The sequence below is a fragment of the Vanellus vanellus genome, assembly GCF_965231255.1.
Source record: "Vanellus vanellus genome assembly, chromosome: 7".
Classification (NCBI taxonomy): Eukaryota; Metazoa; Chordata; class Aves; order Charadriiformes; family Charadriidae; genus Vanellus; species Vanellus vanellus.
This window is the reverse complement of record NC_138912.1, coordinates 26,369,649-26,388,552: the sequence shown is the minus strand read 5'-3', so window position 1 is coordinate 26,388,552 and position 18,904 is coordinate 26,369,649. Positions and strand designations below refer to the sequence as shown.

Genomic DNA, 18,904 nt, shown 5'->3' with positions numbered 1-18,904 from the left:
GACTTAGATCTTGACTGAAGAGATTATATAGCATTATCGGGTTCAGGTATACTCAATCTCTTTCATGTGACTATTTACGTCATTACACTGAGAAGCGAATGCTATGAACAAGATAGATCAGTTGGGGCTACAGAGCTCCTGATAATTACACTGCCAGGGGGTAGGACTGGGTATATTAAGGGTTTAGGTTTTTTCCTGACAATACTAATGGTTGTGCTTGCAAGATGTACATCATTTCTTCATCTCTCTGTCACCATATCTCAATAGGAAATGATTGTATTATGTAAATACATTTGCTGATAACAACATTGTATCTATATACAGATAGAGGAGAGCAGAGGAGCATTGCGACTTAAAAAAAAAGGATACAGATGAAAATTAGATTTCTTCTCTTGGGATACGCTATGTCATTTTCCAGCTATTCTTCATATAGGCTATTGAATCAGTGGGTAATTTGTTTTATGACTATCCAGGAGACACAATTGCAGTGTAACATAATCAGGGGAAGATAATCACGTGCTTTCAGTACTAGAGAGGAACTTGGGAGATATAGATTCAAGTTGCTGTGGTGATATGGCACATTCTGTGTGAGGTCCAACAGTTACTTAAATTCTCTTTACCTTCCTTCCTAACTGTGATTGGAATAACTTGATTTTGGGGTTTTTTTTGCTATTTGTTAATATTTCTTCTTGAGTTTGTAATGTCTCTGAACAAAAAATGACTTCCTGCTGTTTGTACCAACACAGCATCCTGTGATAACATTTTGCTATGATTTACCACCAAAGTCAAAAGAAAATGCTGTATGTACTTATTCTTAATAATTTATAGTGTGGTCACCAGTAGAAGATTCCTTCTTCTGATGATTCCTTGTTGTTTCGTCAACCGCTAATTGTACTGTCTTGTTATCTTTCTGGAACATTACATTTACTCATGTTGCTGCAGTATCAGCCTGAAGTATGTTAGTTCTTTAGCTTAGGGGATAAAAAGAACAGAATTACCTGCAAAGCCTTCTCCTTAGGATCATGCATGGGAAGCATACAGATGCTCATTTTCTGTAAAGGCAGGCATTTCAAAGTGCCTTGTGTCATTGTTCGTTGATATGCTTGAGGTATACAATATTTGATGAGTAAAGAAAGAGGTCCAAATTAAAAAAAAAAAAAAAAAAAAAAAAGGAATAGAATTGTCCTGTCTTGATCAATCTTTTTTTCTTCATTCAACAGTTATATAAGATCTGTAGAGGCCTATGTATGAGGCTAAATGAAAACAGAAATAACATGCAAGAAATGGGAAGAGGTAAAAGGGAAAAGAAAAAATGATAATAAATGACAGCAGGACCCAATAATACCAAGTTTTTTGTTGGTTATTTTTCCCACACTGAAACAGTTCACTGTTTTTGTGTTTGTGTACTGTTGTTCCTCATTGCAGCTTTTCTGCGACGTTTTATTCTATTCTAAATATTGTGTGGCATTAACTGTTTTAATTACTCTGCCAGCAAAGACACATCCACTTATTCCAAAGCAGTATTTGACTGCTTAATGATTCACAATTTTTGTTACCAAGACAGTATTTTCCAATAAATAATAAAGGTTTTGTCTGGGGAAGGCATGCCCCATCCCTGGAAGTGTTCAAGGTCAGGTTGCATGGAGCTTTGAGCAACCTGATCTAGTGAAAGATGTCCTTGCCTGTTGCAGGGGGGTTGGACTGTAGATGGTCTTTAATGGTCCCTACCAAACCAAACCATTCTGTGATTCCATGATCTAAATTCCTAACTTCTCGAACTAGCAGTTATCCACAGAGGTAACAATGAAGGGGAGATAAAGCCTGGTATCACTCTGTGATGTCAGAACTAAACTAGTGCATTTGGCTTCCTGGAACCCACAGTACTTAATAAAGATAGATTTATGCTTTGTGCTGGAATGTGTTTGTTCAGCCAACAAAGCTTTGTTCAGCTCTACCACAGAAAACTTTTCACCGAAATGAAAACTATTCTCTTTGTCTCAACTGTTATTAGTCCATACTGTACAAAGGCAGAAAATACAATTATCCAGGTTCTGCTGTCAGGAGCTGTATTAGGGTAGACCAGTAATTATTTGCAGTAACAAAATTATCTTCATAACTGTAAAATTGAAACTACTGTAGGTTTTTCTTTGTTTTTCAAGTTAAAATCATGATTGTTTTTGTCTTTGTAAGCACAGCAGTATTTTCAGGTAGGCTAAAATCAGGGTATCAAGTTCACTAACCAGATAAATAACTTTCCTTGTTTTACTGAATGACATTTGTGGTAACCTTGGTTAGTAGTGTTTTGAACCAAATTCACCCCAGATTCAGCTCTTCTTGCTTCTATAAAGTTTAGATAACAATTAACTAGTCCCCATTGTTTTCAGGCAACGAACATGGGAAACATCCATTTCGTAAGTGCATATGGGACAGATTTTTTCATCTCTACGTTAACAGTTCAGTTTTGGCAACTTAATGTATAGATAAGTGTGGGTAGATAAGTATCAGTAAGTCCAGAGATGGACTGGATGGCAATCACTTGAGTTTTGGTTAAGTATTTTAAAGGAAAATAAACACACATTATGAAGATCAGATTTGTTTAGGGATTCAGTTTTTGAGGTTAACTGCAGCAGCAGACTTTAAAATATCATCACAAAGGCTTAAATTAGTCAAGAACACAATGAGTCTTAAAGTATTTTTTTCTCAATTTAAGGATTTGGAAATCAGTACCTTACTGACATGGATTATGGGAGAAACTCTGTTTACCTGTAGAACCTTAATCAATTAAAATTCAGGGTAACTGCAAGACTCAAGGAAATAGGAAATAAGTACTGAACACTGGAGGTTCTTAATAATTGTTTCATTTCTAGCAGACCAGTACTTACTGCCTTTCAAAAAATACCAGGCAGGTGACAATCTCTCTCTTTGAAATCACAGGGAAATCACAGGGAAATCTTTATTCCATTATTATCACTATCTTATAATAAGATTTTATAACATCCTGAATATCAGCAATTCTTTAAATTCGTTGATCAACATTTCATGGTATCCTAACAGAACATGTCTTAAACATTCCAATAACTTCATGAAGGTTAATTTAACACTAATCAGTGCCATGAAGCTTGATCACTGCTTTGTTATTGAGTTTGGGTTTTTCCAGTCCTTTCTCAGTCCTTGACTAATGGTGAGGACTTAACTATAGGTCTGATCCTTCCTCCAAATCAAAACCATCTGCCTAAAGAAAAGAAAGCAAGGGAAGAAAGTACAAAGGAGAAACACGTAATGTATTTGTATATTTTTTTCCAACCCCAGGTGGCGTCAATCTAAGAAAAAGCCACAAAATAGACCATAAGTTACGAACATGTCCTTATCATTACTTTTATTTTTTACCAAGCCTGCACTTTATCTGTTTTCTGTATATAAGGAGTTGCTGATCAGCAACATTTGCAAGCTTCACATAAATAAAAGGGTTATAAAAAATGTGATGTGACTTCTCTGTGTGTGGTGCAGAATAACACAATACAAATCCCTTTTAGCATCCCACACGGTCTCTGAAAAGTGAAACAATTCCTATGGAAGAAATGTCTCTTGATTGTTTTCAGCCTACTTAACAGGGAGTGTATGATTTGGAACAGCTCCATATTGCAATTTATTCTTGCAGTTGTTTACTTCTCCAGAACTAAAGTAACTGGTAACCTGGAAGCCTATCAACAGGAGAAGAAAATTTAAAAGAAAGAAACGTAATTTGTATTACACTGGTTTCTTAGAAAGTTTCCAATCCTTCTGTTTTTGAAAGAGTGCCCTTTGACTAGTTTAACGTAGGTACGTTAGTACTCAGTCTGTAGGATAAAAATGCAAACTTACATAAAATACTATACTAGTCTTGTCAAAATATGTGTGGGATTCGGATTCTTTTAATATTGGAAAATTGTGTCACACCAAATTCCAATGGAAGTTACATTATAATATTTAATAATATAAAAATAATACTAATCTTTATTGTCATATAGCAATACACTATTTTATGTAATAATATATTATTATAATTATATAATATGAAAATTATTTTGCTTTATTTTTCCTAACTTAAATCATTATGTCAAAGCATACTGTTGTTCCTTCTTTGTGCTGTTCAGACAACGATCCTAAGCATGTCAGAATCGGTAGAGAAGGTTCGAGTGGTTTAAACAAGCTGTGGATCAGGGTATTACAGGGAAGGGGTGCTTTTAAGTTTTAGAAGAGTTTGAAAAGCTCAGCATTGTTATTATAGTATCTCATACGAGCCAGGTGTGGACATGGTATGAAAATGCTTCTTTAAGTTAGACAGTTAGCAGAGCTGTAGCTCTTATGCTATTAGGACACTGCACTGCTGACATGTGCTTCTGCAGCCGTAAAGGGTCAGCTGTAATTCCCTTTCTGAAGCCTTTTAATGTGGCTGTTGCTTTATTTCCTGGTAATGAATAATATAATCCTGGTTTTGCTCACTGAGCTTAGTATGTATGACACAGTGCTGGATCCCTCACTGTTTTGGTACTGGCTGTTCATCAAATGCTAGTTTGACATGGAATTGGTCTTGCTGTCTCTTAAAGCTTTTAAAGGTGAATTTTTTTCTAACGTGATTTAGACATTTTTTCACAGATTATCCTGATTAGTGGGAAGACAAGAGGTCTGTATGATTTAAGCGTAGAATAAGTGACTGGGTTGAAGCAGGCAAAGAAGATAACCACATTATGAGCCTGAAAGAGGAGGTGGAAATACCGCTGATGGGGAAGTAAGATAAAGAATTCCGTGGGTGAAAGCACTGTCAGTTCATGGCTATGCATTCTCTGGTACGTGTCAGGTAGGCAGGCTGACGTTTCCATTTGGATAAAGGAGTTAAGAGGGAAATAGAAAGCAAGATATACAGGACATTAGCCTAGAGAAAGAGTTCTGTTGGTATTGTGGGTAATGTTAGGTGATGATATGGGAGAGAAGAGAAACAAAGAGGCAGAGTCAAAGGCAGAGATTTATGGAACTGCAAACAGGGGAAGCGGGGATGAAGACAGCTCTCCAAAAGAGAAAAACAGGGAGTAGGAAAAGGAACATCACTGCATTTCTACAGAATTCTTATTTTATGGGGTTTTGAGAGCTTCATGATTTGGAACTGGAGTAAAAAGATGGAATCCAGAACTATAACTTAAAACTTTTAGGAAATATTAAGTGTTTAATAAAAATGTATGAGAAGGAACAAGAAAAATCTGTTTTAGACTCTTGGGGAATGACTAGAACTCCGTAACCATTGTAGCTTTTGTTTTTAAAAAGTAGTTTATTTTTACAGCTTGTGCTAATATAATTTTATTTCCTGAAGCATATAAGATTTTGAAAGTACCCACAGATTTAATTTAAAATTTAAAAAATCAATTACTTAGCTTAAAACTTTTGTTAAACACTTAATGTTTTCATCTGATTATACCTTGTTTAGAAGGCTAATTTAGAGTAGAACAATAAGAAGTACAACTAATGAAACAACAATATAAACAAACCAGTTAAAAGAAAAATGGAATTAATATCCAGAAGAAAGTCTTGAATGATATCCTTGTAGCCATGTGTTCATTTTTAAATTTAAAAGGCAGAAAGCCAGTTGCTGGAAAATGCATAGAGTATGTTTTTGGTCACAGACCTGAACTGTCTGGTAATTAGAGTACGTGCTTTAATTTTTCCCATCTTAAATTTTTGTCCTTTTTTGAATTTACATGGTGAGATTTCCTTTAAGCCCTGTATGTTATGCAAGAACCTTTTGCTTTAATGCTGTTTTAAAACAGCTGTAGTTTGACACACCAGACAAAGATAAATTGTTGCTTAAAGCTGCTTTTCTCAATTTGATTTATTTCTGTATAGCTGAAAAATTAATGTGGACACCTTTACCAAGTCACTTGCATCTCATGTATTAATTTCTTTTCTTGAATACTGACAGAGATGTACATTTATATTGCTGTTTGGAATATATGTTTATAACCCCACACTTCTAACATACCATAATGCTTTTGCCATAAAGAATATACAGGCCTATGTTTTGCTGCCGTAAGGCATTTCATACCGTTAAAATAATTGACTGTATATTATCCAAGGCATTTGACATAGTGGGCAGTAATGTAGCTGCAAAAAATTTAAAGCAGTAATAAGTTGTTTATCTTAAAGGACAGAGTTCTTTGATAAGAATTTCTGAAATGTTGAGAGTTTTCTGTGTAACGTTAAAAACAAAATCTGGCTCATACTCAGCTGGTTGCCGTTACACTGGCTCTGGCACAAGCAAGATCAGCAGCATGGCTTGAAGAACCGGAGCCTTACCTCCAGTAATTTATGAGGATGGATGTTCCTGGAGCATCCGTTTTACCACTTCCTTGGGCCTGACTACAGCTCTGTTTCCTGCAAGATTCGTGTTGTCATCTCTTTACACGATGTAGACTGAGCTTTGAGAAAAGCTGGGGATATCAGGCAAATTGTGAAATGTTTAAGAGGGGCATAGGTATCCAAGTGCTTCTCAAATCAGTTGGTATTTGGTACTTTGAGTTTTCAGGTAGCTTTTCAAATCGCTACCAATAGTTTTTAAAAAGATATTTTCTCATTATGTCAATTTTTTGGCCTTCACATCTGAACTCAATACTGTCTCACTTTCTGCTCTGTAAGATGAAGACCATAATGCGGCTACCTTAACAGTGGAACTAAGAGTTTCTTTATTTTTTTGCAAAGAATAAAATATAGCTTTTAGACATTAACTACATTGCAAGATAAATATTTCCATGATCTGTAAAATCATGTGCCTTATTTAAGAAAATTAAAATCTTTGATCTCTCTATCTCTCTCTTTTTACTTGTTTCCTATTTACTATCTACTCAGATAGACTCTGGTTAAGGAAAATGTAAAAAAAGAAATATATCACATTATTTTTGCTAGTCTGATGTAATTGACATGTTTCTTGCTAATTTTATATATACACACATTATCATAGAAACATTTTTGTTGCTGTGTATAATTCTTGAAAATATGAATTTATCTGTTCACACAATTAGTGAATAAAGCCAAAGGGTATATTACCTGCAGGAATGTCCCATTGTGGTTAATATTTTTGCTGTGTTTTAATGTGATGTAATAAATAGGGAAGCAACAGTTTGATGTATTTCAGGCTGCATGTTTGTGGTGGTTTCCCTGGGAAGGTCTTATTAGGAATGATAGTCAAACAAACTTTGCACGAGGGCATAAACTACATGATAGAGAACTTGGGATTTCAGCAGTGAACAGTTTCTGCATATGCCATATTTCCAGTCATATCAAAGCTGGCTTTGTATTTGCTCTTGTGAATTATAGTCCTATTCCTGCTGATGGATACTTAGCGGCTCAGTCCAGTTACCTTAACTATAGGTGTTTGTTGCTAATTGAAATACCTGATAGAGTGTCTGAGACATAAGCTTTATAGATATGACATGACATGCACAGACCCCAGGGAAGCAGCTGGAAGTTAGTTGGGATTGCATGCACATCTCAGATATCCCTAGAAACTTCTGCTTAGGCAAATATCTTGAGCTTTTGGTGGTAGTCCTGTAGCACCTCTGACTTGTTTTCCTTCATACCTTTGAAAGTAAAAGATCTCTGAATTTAGCAGTAAAGGTTTTCTTCAGTTGTTGTCCTAAAGCACTGACGACCATTGAAGAAACTGTTTCAGTAGATGTTTCTCATATTTCCTTGTCGGTCATAGATGCAGAGAAGAAAAAAAGAAAAAAAAAGTACGATGAGTTTCGAGTCAACTTCTAGACAAGGTGAAAATAATTGAAATGTTAGAGAGACTTTAGTAACAATATAATACAACCATTTCACTTGAGAATTTTCAGAAAGAGAAATTATGCAACTTTTTTCCTCAAGCTCTCTACAACCTTATTTCATCTTGTGCAGAATGCGCTTGCCAAGAATTGAGTGTATTATTTTTACATAGGATACTTGATTTACTGACTGTGTGGACTCTTTTTTTTTTTTTTTTTGGCATTCCGGGAAATCCTGTACAAATAAGCAACATTAACTGCCATAGCAGTCTACTGACTTTTTTGTTAAAATCTGATTCATGTTTAAGCACTTGTTTGTAAAGTTTAGAGAAAGCTTTTGGTTTTACTCAGAACTCTACATCTGTGTTTCTTTGTTTTAGATTGAGGAGGATACGTGGCAGAAATACTACCTGGAAGGCGTTGCAAATGAAATGTATACAGAATATCTGTCTAGTGCCTTTGTGGGTTTGTCCTTCCCTGCAGTTTGTGAGTAAGTACAAATACATATTAATATACATAAGTATTTGCCTTCTCTCAAGTGAAATTTAGGGTTTCTGCCAGAGACCTTTTCACTCTGCTACAGTCCTAACTTTGCAACATCAGATGGGAGCCAATAAAAGAAACATTAAAGCACTCACTGCATGGAAGTATTTCAAACATTGTAATGTCTGTTTTCAGGAAAGATTTGGAATTAAGTGATTGTAAATGAAAGCATAAATGTTTTCAGTGTTCAACAAATTCATCAGCAATCTATTTAAGTAGGGTTATTTACTCCTAAGTGCTGTCCTATTGTTTCTTCTAATGACTCCCAATCTTTGAATAGTGGTTGTCAGCATCACCATCTTGGCTTGTGTCCCATTCCAAGGAAACTATTCATTAATTGAAACAGATGCAGTGGAGTCATAGAATCAGTGTGCCATCCAGAGCTCTGTGGAACTGGTTACAAACCACTTTTAACAAGTGAAATATGTCAGAAAAAATGTCTATTCTGTAATGAGAAAGGAGTATTTGAAGCGTATAGTACATAACCATAGCATAAGCCATGCTACAACTTTATTTCTGGAGACGGCAAATCCTTATATTGGTCCAAGAATGATTCTGTGGATGAGAGATTTGTATGCACAAGGCTTCTGTGATAAATTCTGTGGCCATAAACATAGTCAGGATAGTTTAGCATAGTCGTATTTCCTTTTCTGTTGGCATTGTTCTTCATTACAGCTGTACCAGAAGGTCACAAAGATTGTGGACAGCTTTTGGTAGTAACTGTTCATATGCTTAAAAAGAAATGGACCCTCTCCAAAGAGTTTGATGTCTAATTAGATAGCATATACAAACTTCTGCAGGCTCCATTCTTAGAGGAGGAAATAGAAGAATAATGATTTTGCTTTAGGTCCTCTGACTTCTCCCACCTTTTCTAATTTTTATGGTAGCATAAACAGAGGTTATGGCATAAGAATAAGGGAGAAACAACTGTTCTTAGACAAATGTTATCCGTTTAAAAATCTGTCTTTTCCTGGGATGTAGCTATGACAGAGCCCAGTCTTCAGTTTGCTAGTAAAATGAAGGGGACTCACAAATCAATCCTTCTACTGTCTGAACCAGACTGTGACTAGGTTATTGAGGGACAATGTTTATTACTACAAGCACAAAACTTTGTCTGGCTATATCGAAATAGCAAATCTCATAAGGTATTGTAGAAATTTTGTATTATATTCAGAATGAATGGTAATTTATGCTGTTTACACTAACTACAATCATGAAAACTAAATCTCCATGCCAAACCATTGTCAAACATAGTTGAGTTTCTATACAAGTTCTTAGAAACATGTTACTGAGACTGTATTTGACATAAAGCTGACATTTATTTAACTGTGCTGGTAAAGTTGAGATGAAATAATCAATAAAGAAGGGGCATTTGTTGAGATTTAGAAACGTGTCTAAACTTTGGAGTTCTCCTCAAGCATTTGATTATCTGGAGTCTTAATTAACTGCGTTTCCTAGTTTAAATTAAAGAAAAATATTTATCTCAAATTTTCCAACAGTTTAATAACTCTATTCAATTCAGGTTAATTAAAGCACATTGAAAATTAAAATGTAGTGTTACATATTTATGAGTTTGGTGCATAGGTATTTTCATTACTGTAAGAATTGGCTGTTCAATTTCCAGAAGAACCAAAGGACAGCAAAAAGTCCGTTGCATTGGTTTGTGAGGGGGAAATAAAATTAGTGGATGGGCTTAGTGTGATCAAGTATCCACAAAATACACAAACTTTGAGAATAGTATTTGTAATATAGCTTTTAAAATTCATACAGTCAATGACATTTTAAAACCCTGAAACTAAATGAGATTTGCCTTTCCTCAGGTTATTGGTCTTGATTGCTGGTCTAGGAATGTGATTCTTTGGTACACAGGCTGCATTACAGTTTAGGGAACAAAGAGAGTGCAGAAACATCTCCTTTTTCAGTGGGGATGGGATACTCAATATTGTTGAAGAGTTTCAAGCTTTTTATGTCAATACCAGGGTGAAGAATTAGATGGAAATAGAAGTTAATATCAGTCTGTAAGTTTTATTTATAATTCTGAATATATGTATGTGGACTGTGTGAACGTATTCCCACCAATATATTTTTGATATGTGAGTGTAATTCCTATCATTCTGTGCCCTTGGATATTGTTGGACCAGGTGCGGATGCTGCTGATGGAAGGGTAAACTAACTAAACTGTCCCCAACTAGCTCAGAGTCTTATAGTGGGCCTTCTAATATACACTAATGCAAGACTAACCTTTACCCAGGCTCTAGGCCCACAATTCTCCACCCAAAAATTTTCCTTGTGAAGCTAGCATGTCTATGGATTCACACTTGATCTGGCAGTGGAAACAGCATATGAAAGTTGTCCTTTTCATATATGTAAAATCGGGCCCATTTGCTGTTGGTTCTATTTTTGGGGTCAGTCATTCAATCAAATGTTATAGCCGTGTTTTAGTAAAAGGCAAAATTATAGAGATGTTATTATCTCTGTATTTGTGCAACTGTTGTTACATGGTTTATAACTAGCGCATATATTCACACATTAGTCGTGAAATTTTTTGTATGCTTTTATAACAGACCATTTGGGGAGCTAATCATAGAAGTCTTAGAAACTTCAGACCTGACAAAGGAGAACTGGTTAGGCGAGTAGGCGACACTCAGCACTTGTCTGCATTCTTTCTCAGCTCCACAACAGATTATTTCTTTTCTGCATATATTCAGAGTGGTGGCTCTTCCTTGTCTGAGAGTGACTCCAAACTAAGCTGGTGTTTCACAGCACAAGGACAGCATGAGCTACCTGTAACTCTCAAGTTCTTGCTTCTGTCTTTGGATCGTTCTCTTCAACTAGATTTCTGACTTGTCACCTCAGCAGGTGAGGTAAATCTTAGGCACTTTTGAACTCTTAAGACTTAAGCTGCACTTAATACGACCAGTACAGTTTTCTGCCTCTCTGAAGCAGTGATGCTGGATCAGCCTATACCTGTTAAATTAAGAGCTTTTTCCCGAACCCAGCATTTTATTCAACATTGCAGATGTGTGTCAAATTTCAGACTCAACAAACCTAAGCTCAGCTCAGGTAGCGGCCAAGCCACAAAGCCAGCCTCTGGACTGACAATGACTCTAAATGAAGCTTTCCCTCTTCTGACTGTGATTAAAATCAGACTCCATCTGATTCTGCCAGAGACTTCTCCTATATTTCACACTTTCCACTCTCAGCAACTCTCCTCTGGGTCCCCCAGCAAAAGACAGGCCACCCGCACTGCCTCCACCCAGCCGACGCGTGCCTGCTGAAGAGTCTCCTCAGGCGCACCGGTGAGAGAGCAAGAGCAAGCACATCAAAACAGGTGTTGTAAGGTCCCACTGTGCTCCCTAATTTCCTCTCAGTGGACAGCAATGTTTTCACAAGTATGAAAAGGCTGCTTCAACAGAAAAGTATCCATAGGTCAGCACAGGCCTTAGAGCTACCCACAGTTTTTTCTTCTTTAATGCGTTTAAAGAATGGAGGCCTATGTTACTGTTACCAATGCTTCCACCATGTTTTTTGGATAACCTGGATTTTACTGTGCTTGGTACAAGCAATAATTAAGGGGTTAGAAATTACTGGACAAATTTTCAAAACTCTTTATATGTGGCAGCCATGTTTCCTGTTCATACCTAGAAAACGAACAATACCCATTTTTATAAGCAAGATTGGCTTCTTTGTGCTTAAGGCCTTCACTAGAGCTCTTATAGGAACAATATACTTACTTAGTACTTATGCCAACATGGTCAGTTTTAACAGGATCCAGAAAGAACAGTGGAATTATAGTTTTGTTTAGCAGGATAAGAGTACATAAAAGTAACAGAAGACAAATATTTATGAAACTCTTCAGCCAAGTGTAGATTGGAGTAGGATGTATTCCACAATACTTCACAGCGCTTCCATTGCATTTCAAATCAGGAATCAACTCATAAACCAAGACAATAGTCAATGTGGGAAATATGGAGAAAAATCAATGTAGTGTTCTGTATTGACACTTCTTACATTCAGTATTTTCATAACGGACTGACAGGTCAGCAACCAAAAACCATTGAGTATTCAGCTCGCGTTATCACTACCATCCTAGTAATGGTAGTGGTATCCACTACTATAAGTAGCAAATTTATTTGCGCTCCTGCTCTTGGTTTCATCAGCAGCCACTGACTGTAACTGCTACAATTAATTAATTTGTATGATGTGCTTCTGTGTGTATATATGTGTATATTTGGAGGGTAATATATGTCATTATGAGTGATGTACGTCATATTCTCATGAGTGACATAAGTCACTCTCTACAGACTCTATTATGCTGTTTATATAGTGACTCGTGAACCCACTAGAAAAGAGCCTGATCCTTTATCAAGATTCACCCATATTCTTGATGTGCTTTTGCATTAAAATGTATAATTGGTATTTTGTACTCCCTCTGGATGTCTACTTTTGCTGCTACCATGAATTCCTTGTTATCCTAGTAGTGTTCCAGTCTTGGAGGTCTTTTTTTACTGTGCTTGATTTAAGGACTACTTTGACTTTTTTGGTTGATTTATGGAAACCTTGTCCCTCTTCAATGTGTTTTTTTATTATTTTAACTTACGTTAATTGTTTACAACTCAATCTCATAGAATTTCATCGAATCATAGAATACAGTTGGAAGGGACCTTAAAGATCATCTAGTTCCAACCCCCCTGCCATGGGCCAGGACACCTCCCACTAGACCAGGTTACTCAAAGCCCCATCCATTTATGAAAGAATTCTGATATTGTATATAATTTGCTCAGCTTAAAATGCTACATAAGATACTAATGTTTTATCAAAATACTTTTGATAACTGCAGCTGAGCAAGTTATGGAAGTAGATTGAAAGCACTTTTTCTCTCCTGAGGAGAGTACCTATGCATTTGTCAAAAGTAATTCAGCAAAAAATGTTATAACTGACCTTGAGGAAAAAAATCTGAATTATTTATGGTGTACAAGATTTCAATCAAAACTTTATTTGAAAAGAAAAAACTTCCTTCCAGTAGATTTTCTAATTAAAATCCTTTTTTTAGTGTTTGGTACAAAATTTAAAAATTAAGAACTAATCAAGCTTATATCTTCATGTTTTGCTGCTCAGAAAGGAGAATGATAATTTCTTTATATTCTAAATATCCCAGTACTCTCACATGCAAATAATACAGCAGGTATCTATGGTTAATTTACGCCAATGATAGCCTTAGCAGTAAAGAAGGAAGATATAATGTCAAAAGCAATTTATTTCTCTCTGGGTAGATAGAAACAGCCAGATTCAAATTCTTAAGAGCCTTTGTTCGTGACCATCTGTGTTCATTAGTAGTTAGTAGATGATGCTGACAGTTGAAAATAAAATAGAAATTAATGCCTCATGTACTGTCATTGACAATTTTTGTGCACTTGTACATAATAATTTGAGGTAAAAAGTGTTCTTAACTTCTTATTACAAAGTTCTTTGTGTATCTGGGGGGAAAAAAGCAGGTATAAGATCTTTCTCATTTTATCATATCAAACTACATTTGCACAATACAGTTAAATGGTGAGACTTATTAATCCTAATGTTTAATTGCATGGCCGAGTGCATGTAGGCCTATTTATTTTACCACTTAAATATTTTTAGTAAATCTGTAGACAAGAATGACATACCCATGCCAAATATCGGGGTAGCAATGTGCTTATCTCTTTATGGTGGGTTGGTTTGTTGGTATTTTTCTTTTTAGGAAGATACGTATATGGATAGATTACCAAATACTAGGAAACCAAAGAAGATAAGTTAACTGTGTTTCTTAAAGGAATATAGGTGGTCGAAATAAAAAAATAGTTTTAGAAGTCTTGACATTCACGGCTCATGAAGTTGTATTTTATTATATCATCTTTTTTAGGACAGATACATAATAGTCTTTATATAACAGGTAGGGTACTCCAGTGTTAATATGTTTGAAAACTGATTTTTTATTTTCTTTTTCTTTTTTTGAAGCTGACAGGCTTCATTAATCTTTTAATATTGTGGGAGGTGATGGGCTAGTCGAGAATTCAGTTACTATCAGGATTTTGTCTGCCCATTTCTGACATTGGCTGGAGTTCCAGGGGTAGAATGTGAGTTTTAATTGTTTTTGAAAAGAATCTTGCCCCTATCCGTCTTTCTGTGTTACTTCTCCATACTGAAATATCACCTACCTCCCCAGACAAGGAGACTACAGAGGTACTGTTACAATCTTTTAAAATAAAACTTTTTCAGGAAATTATATGTTCAAGTATTGTAAAACTTGTAAAACTTAAGCAATGCAAAGTAAATTCTGTTTTATATATCCTTATGTGACATGCAGCACATTGCCTCGGCATTGTCAGAATCTCTACATCCATGCTAATCTGTAATTATTCTCTTATCCCGAAGAAATGGCAGAAATTAACTGTTCACAGTGATTTCTAAAACTTATTATAGAAATGTAATATCATCGGTTCAGTAGCCAACTCCTTGTTTTCTGCTAAGTATGTGACTGATGAAAAGTATGCAGAATATCGCTTAGATTTTCTTCAAGAAAATAAGTATTCTCAAAATATATGCAAAAGTATAAATAACAGTGAAGTAAGGAAGTGTGTCGAGAAGCACTGAGCACTGCAAAAGTTAGTGTATGATACGGAAGATGGCATTCATCTAATTGAAAGGTGAGTGCTAGAGTAGTTTGTGACAAATTCATAGAACAGGAAGCAAGTGGCATTGAATTCTCACACACTTCAGTGGAAGACTTGGAAATGGTTTCTAGTTATTTTAAAAAAATGGTTGGCTGCTTTGTTTCTTCTCGGAGAGCTTATTAGCTTGAAGCAAATGGTGTTGTCCTAACTCTCAGTTCTGCAAGTCTCTGACTATCACGCTTGACGTGTTTTAATAAATAGCCTCTTCTACAGACTTTTACAACTGGAAAAAAAAAAAAGTGTAATTGCAGTATCAGAATGTACTTCCCACCTATTGGTCAGAAATTTCTTCCAGTCGTGCTGTTCCTCTGTGACAGTAGTTGGCAAATATTGTCTTCTTAATAGTGTACTCTAATTTTAGTTCAGTACATACATATTTTCTAAGGAATGCACACTACAATCAACATATAGCTGAATTGCAGCAAAGATTTGAAAAATTTCCTTAAATTGCCAAATGCAATTTTATGTTGTGTATCATGATCTTTGTTATTATCGCTTAAGTAGACTTAGTAACATAGTGTTGGTGCTTATGCTACTGTTCTCAACTTGTCAGTTTGTATTTTTCGGAAAATATGTGTTCATTATCTTCAAAGTAGAAAGACCTTAATATATATTCTGTGTGTATCTAACTGAAAAAATGGGAAGAGATCTTAGTGTAAGTTCTCTTAGTGTAAGAAAATACATACCCTACAGCCATCTCTACATGTGTGGTGTTAGTTGTGAAAAAGGACTAACTCTTGGCCTCTTCTCTTTCTGCAGACTGGTGTTTGCGAAACTAAAGCTCTTAATGATAGCCATAGAATACAAGTCGGAAAAACGAGAAAGCAGGTATGTCCAATGCCTACAAATGTTGAAGTTCTGGAATGCACTGTCAAGAATTCTGCCTGCTTTTTTTTCCAGAATTAACATAGCTGCTATTATATTGTTTGAAACATTTCAGAGTATAATTAGCATGCCATCACATTACACCATTTCACATAGCGCTGAAAGGCTTTTATTTCTGCTCTATTCTTCTTCCTTAAAGTTAATTTGAGTCAGATTTTTTTTTTGTTTTTTGTTGAGGGGGGTTGGGGGGGAGGTGGTGGTGGATGGCGACAGTGATAACTTATGTCCCATCTCCAGAAGTGCAATTCATTTTTACTTAAACAAAAACTTACAAGGTTCATAGTCTATCAGTTTTAATTATGTTACTGAAAATGGAAAAGTGGAAAACAGAAGTGATATCAAAACTCATTATGGCTATGTGTATTCTCAAAATAATAATTTCATTTAAATGAGTTTGGAAGAACCAATTTAGATAAGATACAGAATAAATAGAAATATAGGGTAAATGTAGTATTTATATAGTATCTGTTCTGACAAAACTTGCATAAATGAATAACATCATGAAACTGGAAAAGATTAATTTAGCCTTGAAATTACCATCTGGCTGACTCCTGTCCTTAACCAAAGAGAAAAAAAATCTTTATTACTAGTACAGATCCACAGACAGGAAAAGAAGTGTTTCTTGTGCATTTTTTGTACAAAAATTCATAAAAATCCAAGTAAACCTTGGAGTTAATCTTCTATCAACTTGTCCATCAGTGCTCTACACATTTGTTTTCTGTATAATGAAAATGTTATAAATGTGCTCTGCAATATGTGGAGGGGCATATAATAAAAATATGACAATACCGACTCTAAGCTGAATTTTATTTTCCTCTGTGAAAATTTATATTCTGAAAAAAGTTTTGTCATTTGAGCTCATGCCACAATTTCTGAGGTTTTAAAAGTTTATTTCAATGTTTATTATTGTATGTTGTCATTTTTCTTTATTTCCATGCCCTACAGTTGGTTTTGCTTGATTCTTTCCTGTGTTATAAAGTGATATGTGAAGTGGTGTATGTGCAATTTGATACTAGTTTTGTCCACACTATGCTGATTAAGAAATATTTTTTTTCTTTTGAAATATCAGAATTTTTTTTTTAACGTTTCCAGCCCCAATGGGGTCTTAAAATATTTTTCCATTGAATGATCTCATTCCACCTTAGCTAATGTAAAGCAAATGATTTATTATTCTGTTGTCTCTGAACAGTTTAATCTCTTCCTAAAAAAAAGAAAAATATGATAGTAACAGCAGTGGAACTATTTACCAGATTTTGTATTTCCAATATTAGAAAACATTTGCTTTCTGTTGGTTCTCCTCAGAATTATTGCCCAACCTTAGGTTGTCATTACTTTAGTTGTCATTTACTTACATAAGTGCTAATATTACAGTCTTTTTTCAGTAATAACAGATAATTCATGCCTTCCATATCATTCTTTGCACTAACTTCAGTGGGAGTTGGATTGAGTTCTTAATCACAAGGTGATGCAGAGGATCCCACAAAAAGTAACACAATGTGATACAATCATATATTCCTTCTTACTTAAAGCCACACAGGTAACAGTTCACAATTAATTAATTTGGTAAAAAAGAGGCTGAAAATTGCAGGAAACAACACTAAAAAGGGGATGTTAACAGCTGGATTTTTTTAACAGATATGTAACAAGAGGAGAGCATGTAACCTAGATATTCACGTTTTCTTACAATCCTGATCCATAGTAATATCTGCTGACTTTATTAACCAGTGATAATTTTATTGTCACTGTTTGGTGAATCACAGAGCTACCTGTAGCATATCTTTACTGTTCTACTTGTTCCTGTGCTCTTCAACTCAAATATTTTAAGAACATATTTGTGTTTTTCTGAGCTGGAGCCTTTTAGTCTAACGTGAAAGGTAATGAAACAAAACTTCAGTTCCTCCCTTCTTAGATATACTTGCATTTCCTTGCATCTTATTAAATGAAAAGATGGGGAATTAAGATAAAAATTTGAATAACATGGTTTACAAGTGCAAGTTGTCTTTGAACAAGATAAATTTGTCATTTGCCAATTATGTTTGTGATGTTGACTTTGGAAATATTTTATTCTACTTCATATCTTAAGTTCTTCATTGGTAATTCTTCATAAAGGTGAAGGGGGAACTGATTATGGTACCCAAAATTTTAGCTTTCACTCTTTATGAGAGTGACCAACAGTAGATAGGTGCTGATTTATTTTATGATTATAGTTTAGATTTATATATAGTAAAGCTCTTGAGGGGTTTTACGTAGTTTACACTTTGGAGCAACAATGATAAATATAAATAAAATTTAGCGTATTATCTAGGTGGCACCCTTTTATTAAGAGCTAGTATTTCCAGCTATAGCGGGGACAGGTCTAGGACCAGTATTTTCAGCAGCAGAGGAAATTTTCAAAGCATTCTTTCTGCCTGAGGGATGAGAAGAACTTACTCCCGTGAGTTCAGTTTTTGTTACTAGTCATAATAGAATATCTCTCTATATAAGCACACTATATAATCGATTTCTTTCTTACACAGTAAGTTTCCTTTTAAGATTGGATTTGCCTGCCTTCATTACTTTGCTCTCAGAGCTAAAGCAACGCAATGTCATTTCAGAAATGCATGCAGCTCTCAAAAGTGGTAATGTGGGCATTCTAGATTTCCTAATCCCCTTTCTAAATTTTCACCTCATTGTTAAGGATAAATCCTAGTACCATTGTAAGTCAATGGCAGAATTTTCATTGACTTTAATGTCTTCATTATATGTAGAATATCATAAATACTCATTTACCTGTGCACCTTTTTTTCCCCCCAGGCATTCTCCTAGATGTCAGTTTTCTAAAGCATTCTGATACTCTTAACTTTACCATAGGCAATTTGAGATTAATAGTAATTATAAATCATCAGAACTCTGTCCAAGCCAATATCAATGTACATGTTAGCAGTAGCTGAGCTTCCTGCTTGCAGCTGGGTTTTTTCTCCTTTTTTCCTGACTCCTAAT

The 18,904-nt window shown here is 35.2% G+C and overlaps 1 protein-coding gene across 1 annotated transcript in view; it reads left to right on the top strand.

Annotated features, from left to right (window-relative positions):
• The window catches only part of KCNMA1 (potassium calcium-activated channel subfamily M alpha 1), a 518,607-nt gene that overhangs the window by 376,654 nt on the left and 123,049 nt on the right, over positions 1-18,904 (top strand). Inside the window, 2 exon segments of the mRNA XM_082486073.1 lie at positions 8,171-8,280; positions 15,800-15,868. Of these exon segments, the coding sequence (XP_082342199.1) occupies positions 8,171-8,280; positions 15,800-15,868 (179 nt within the window).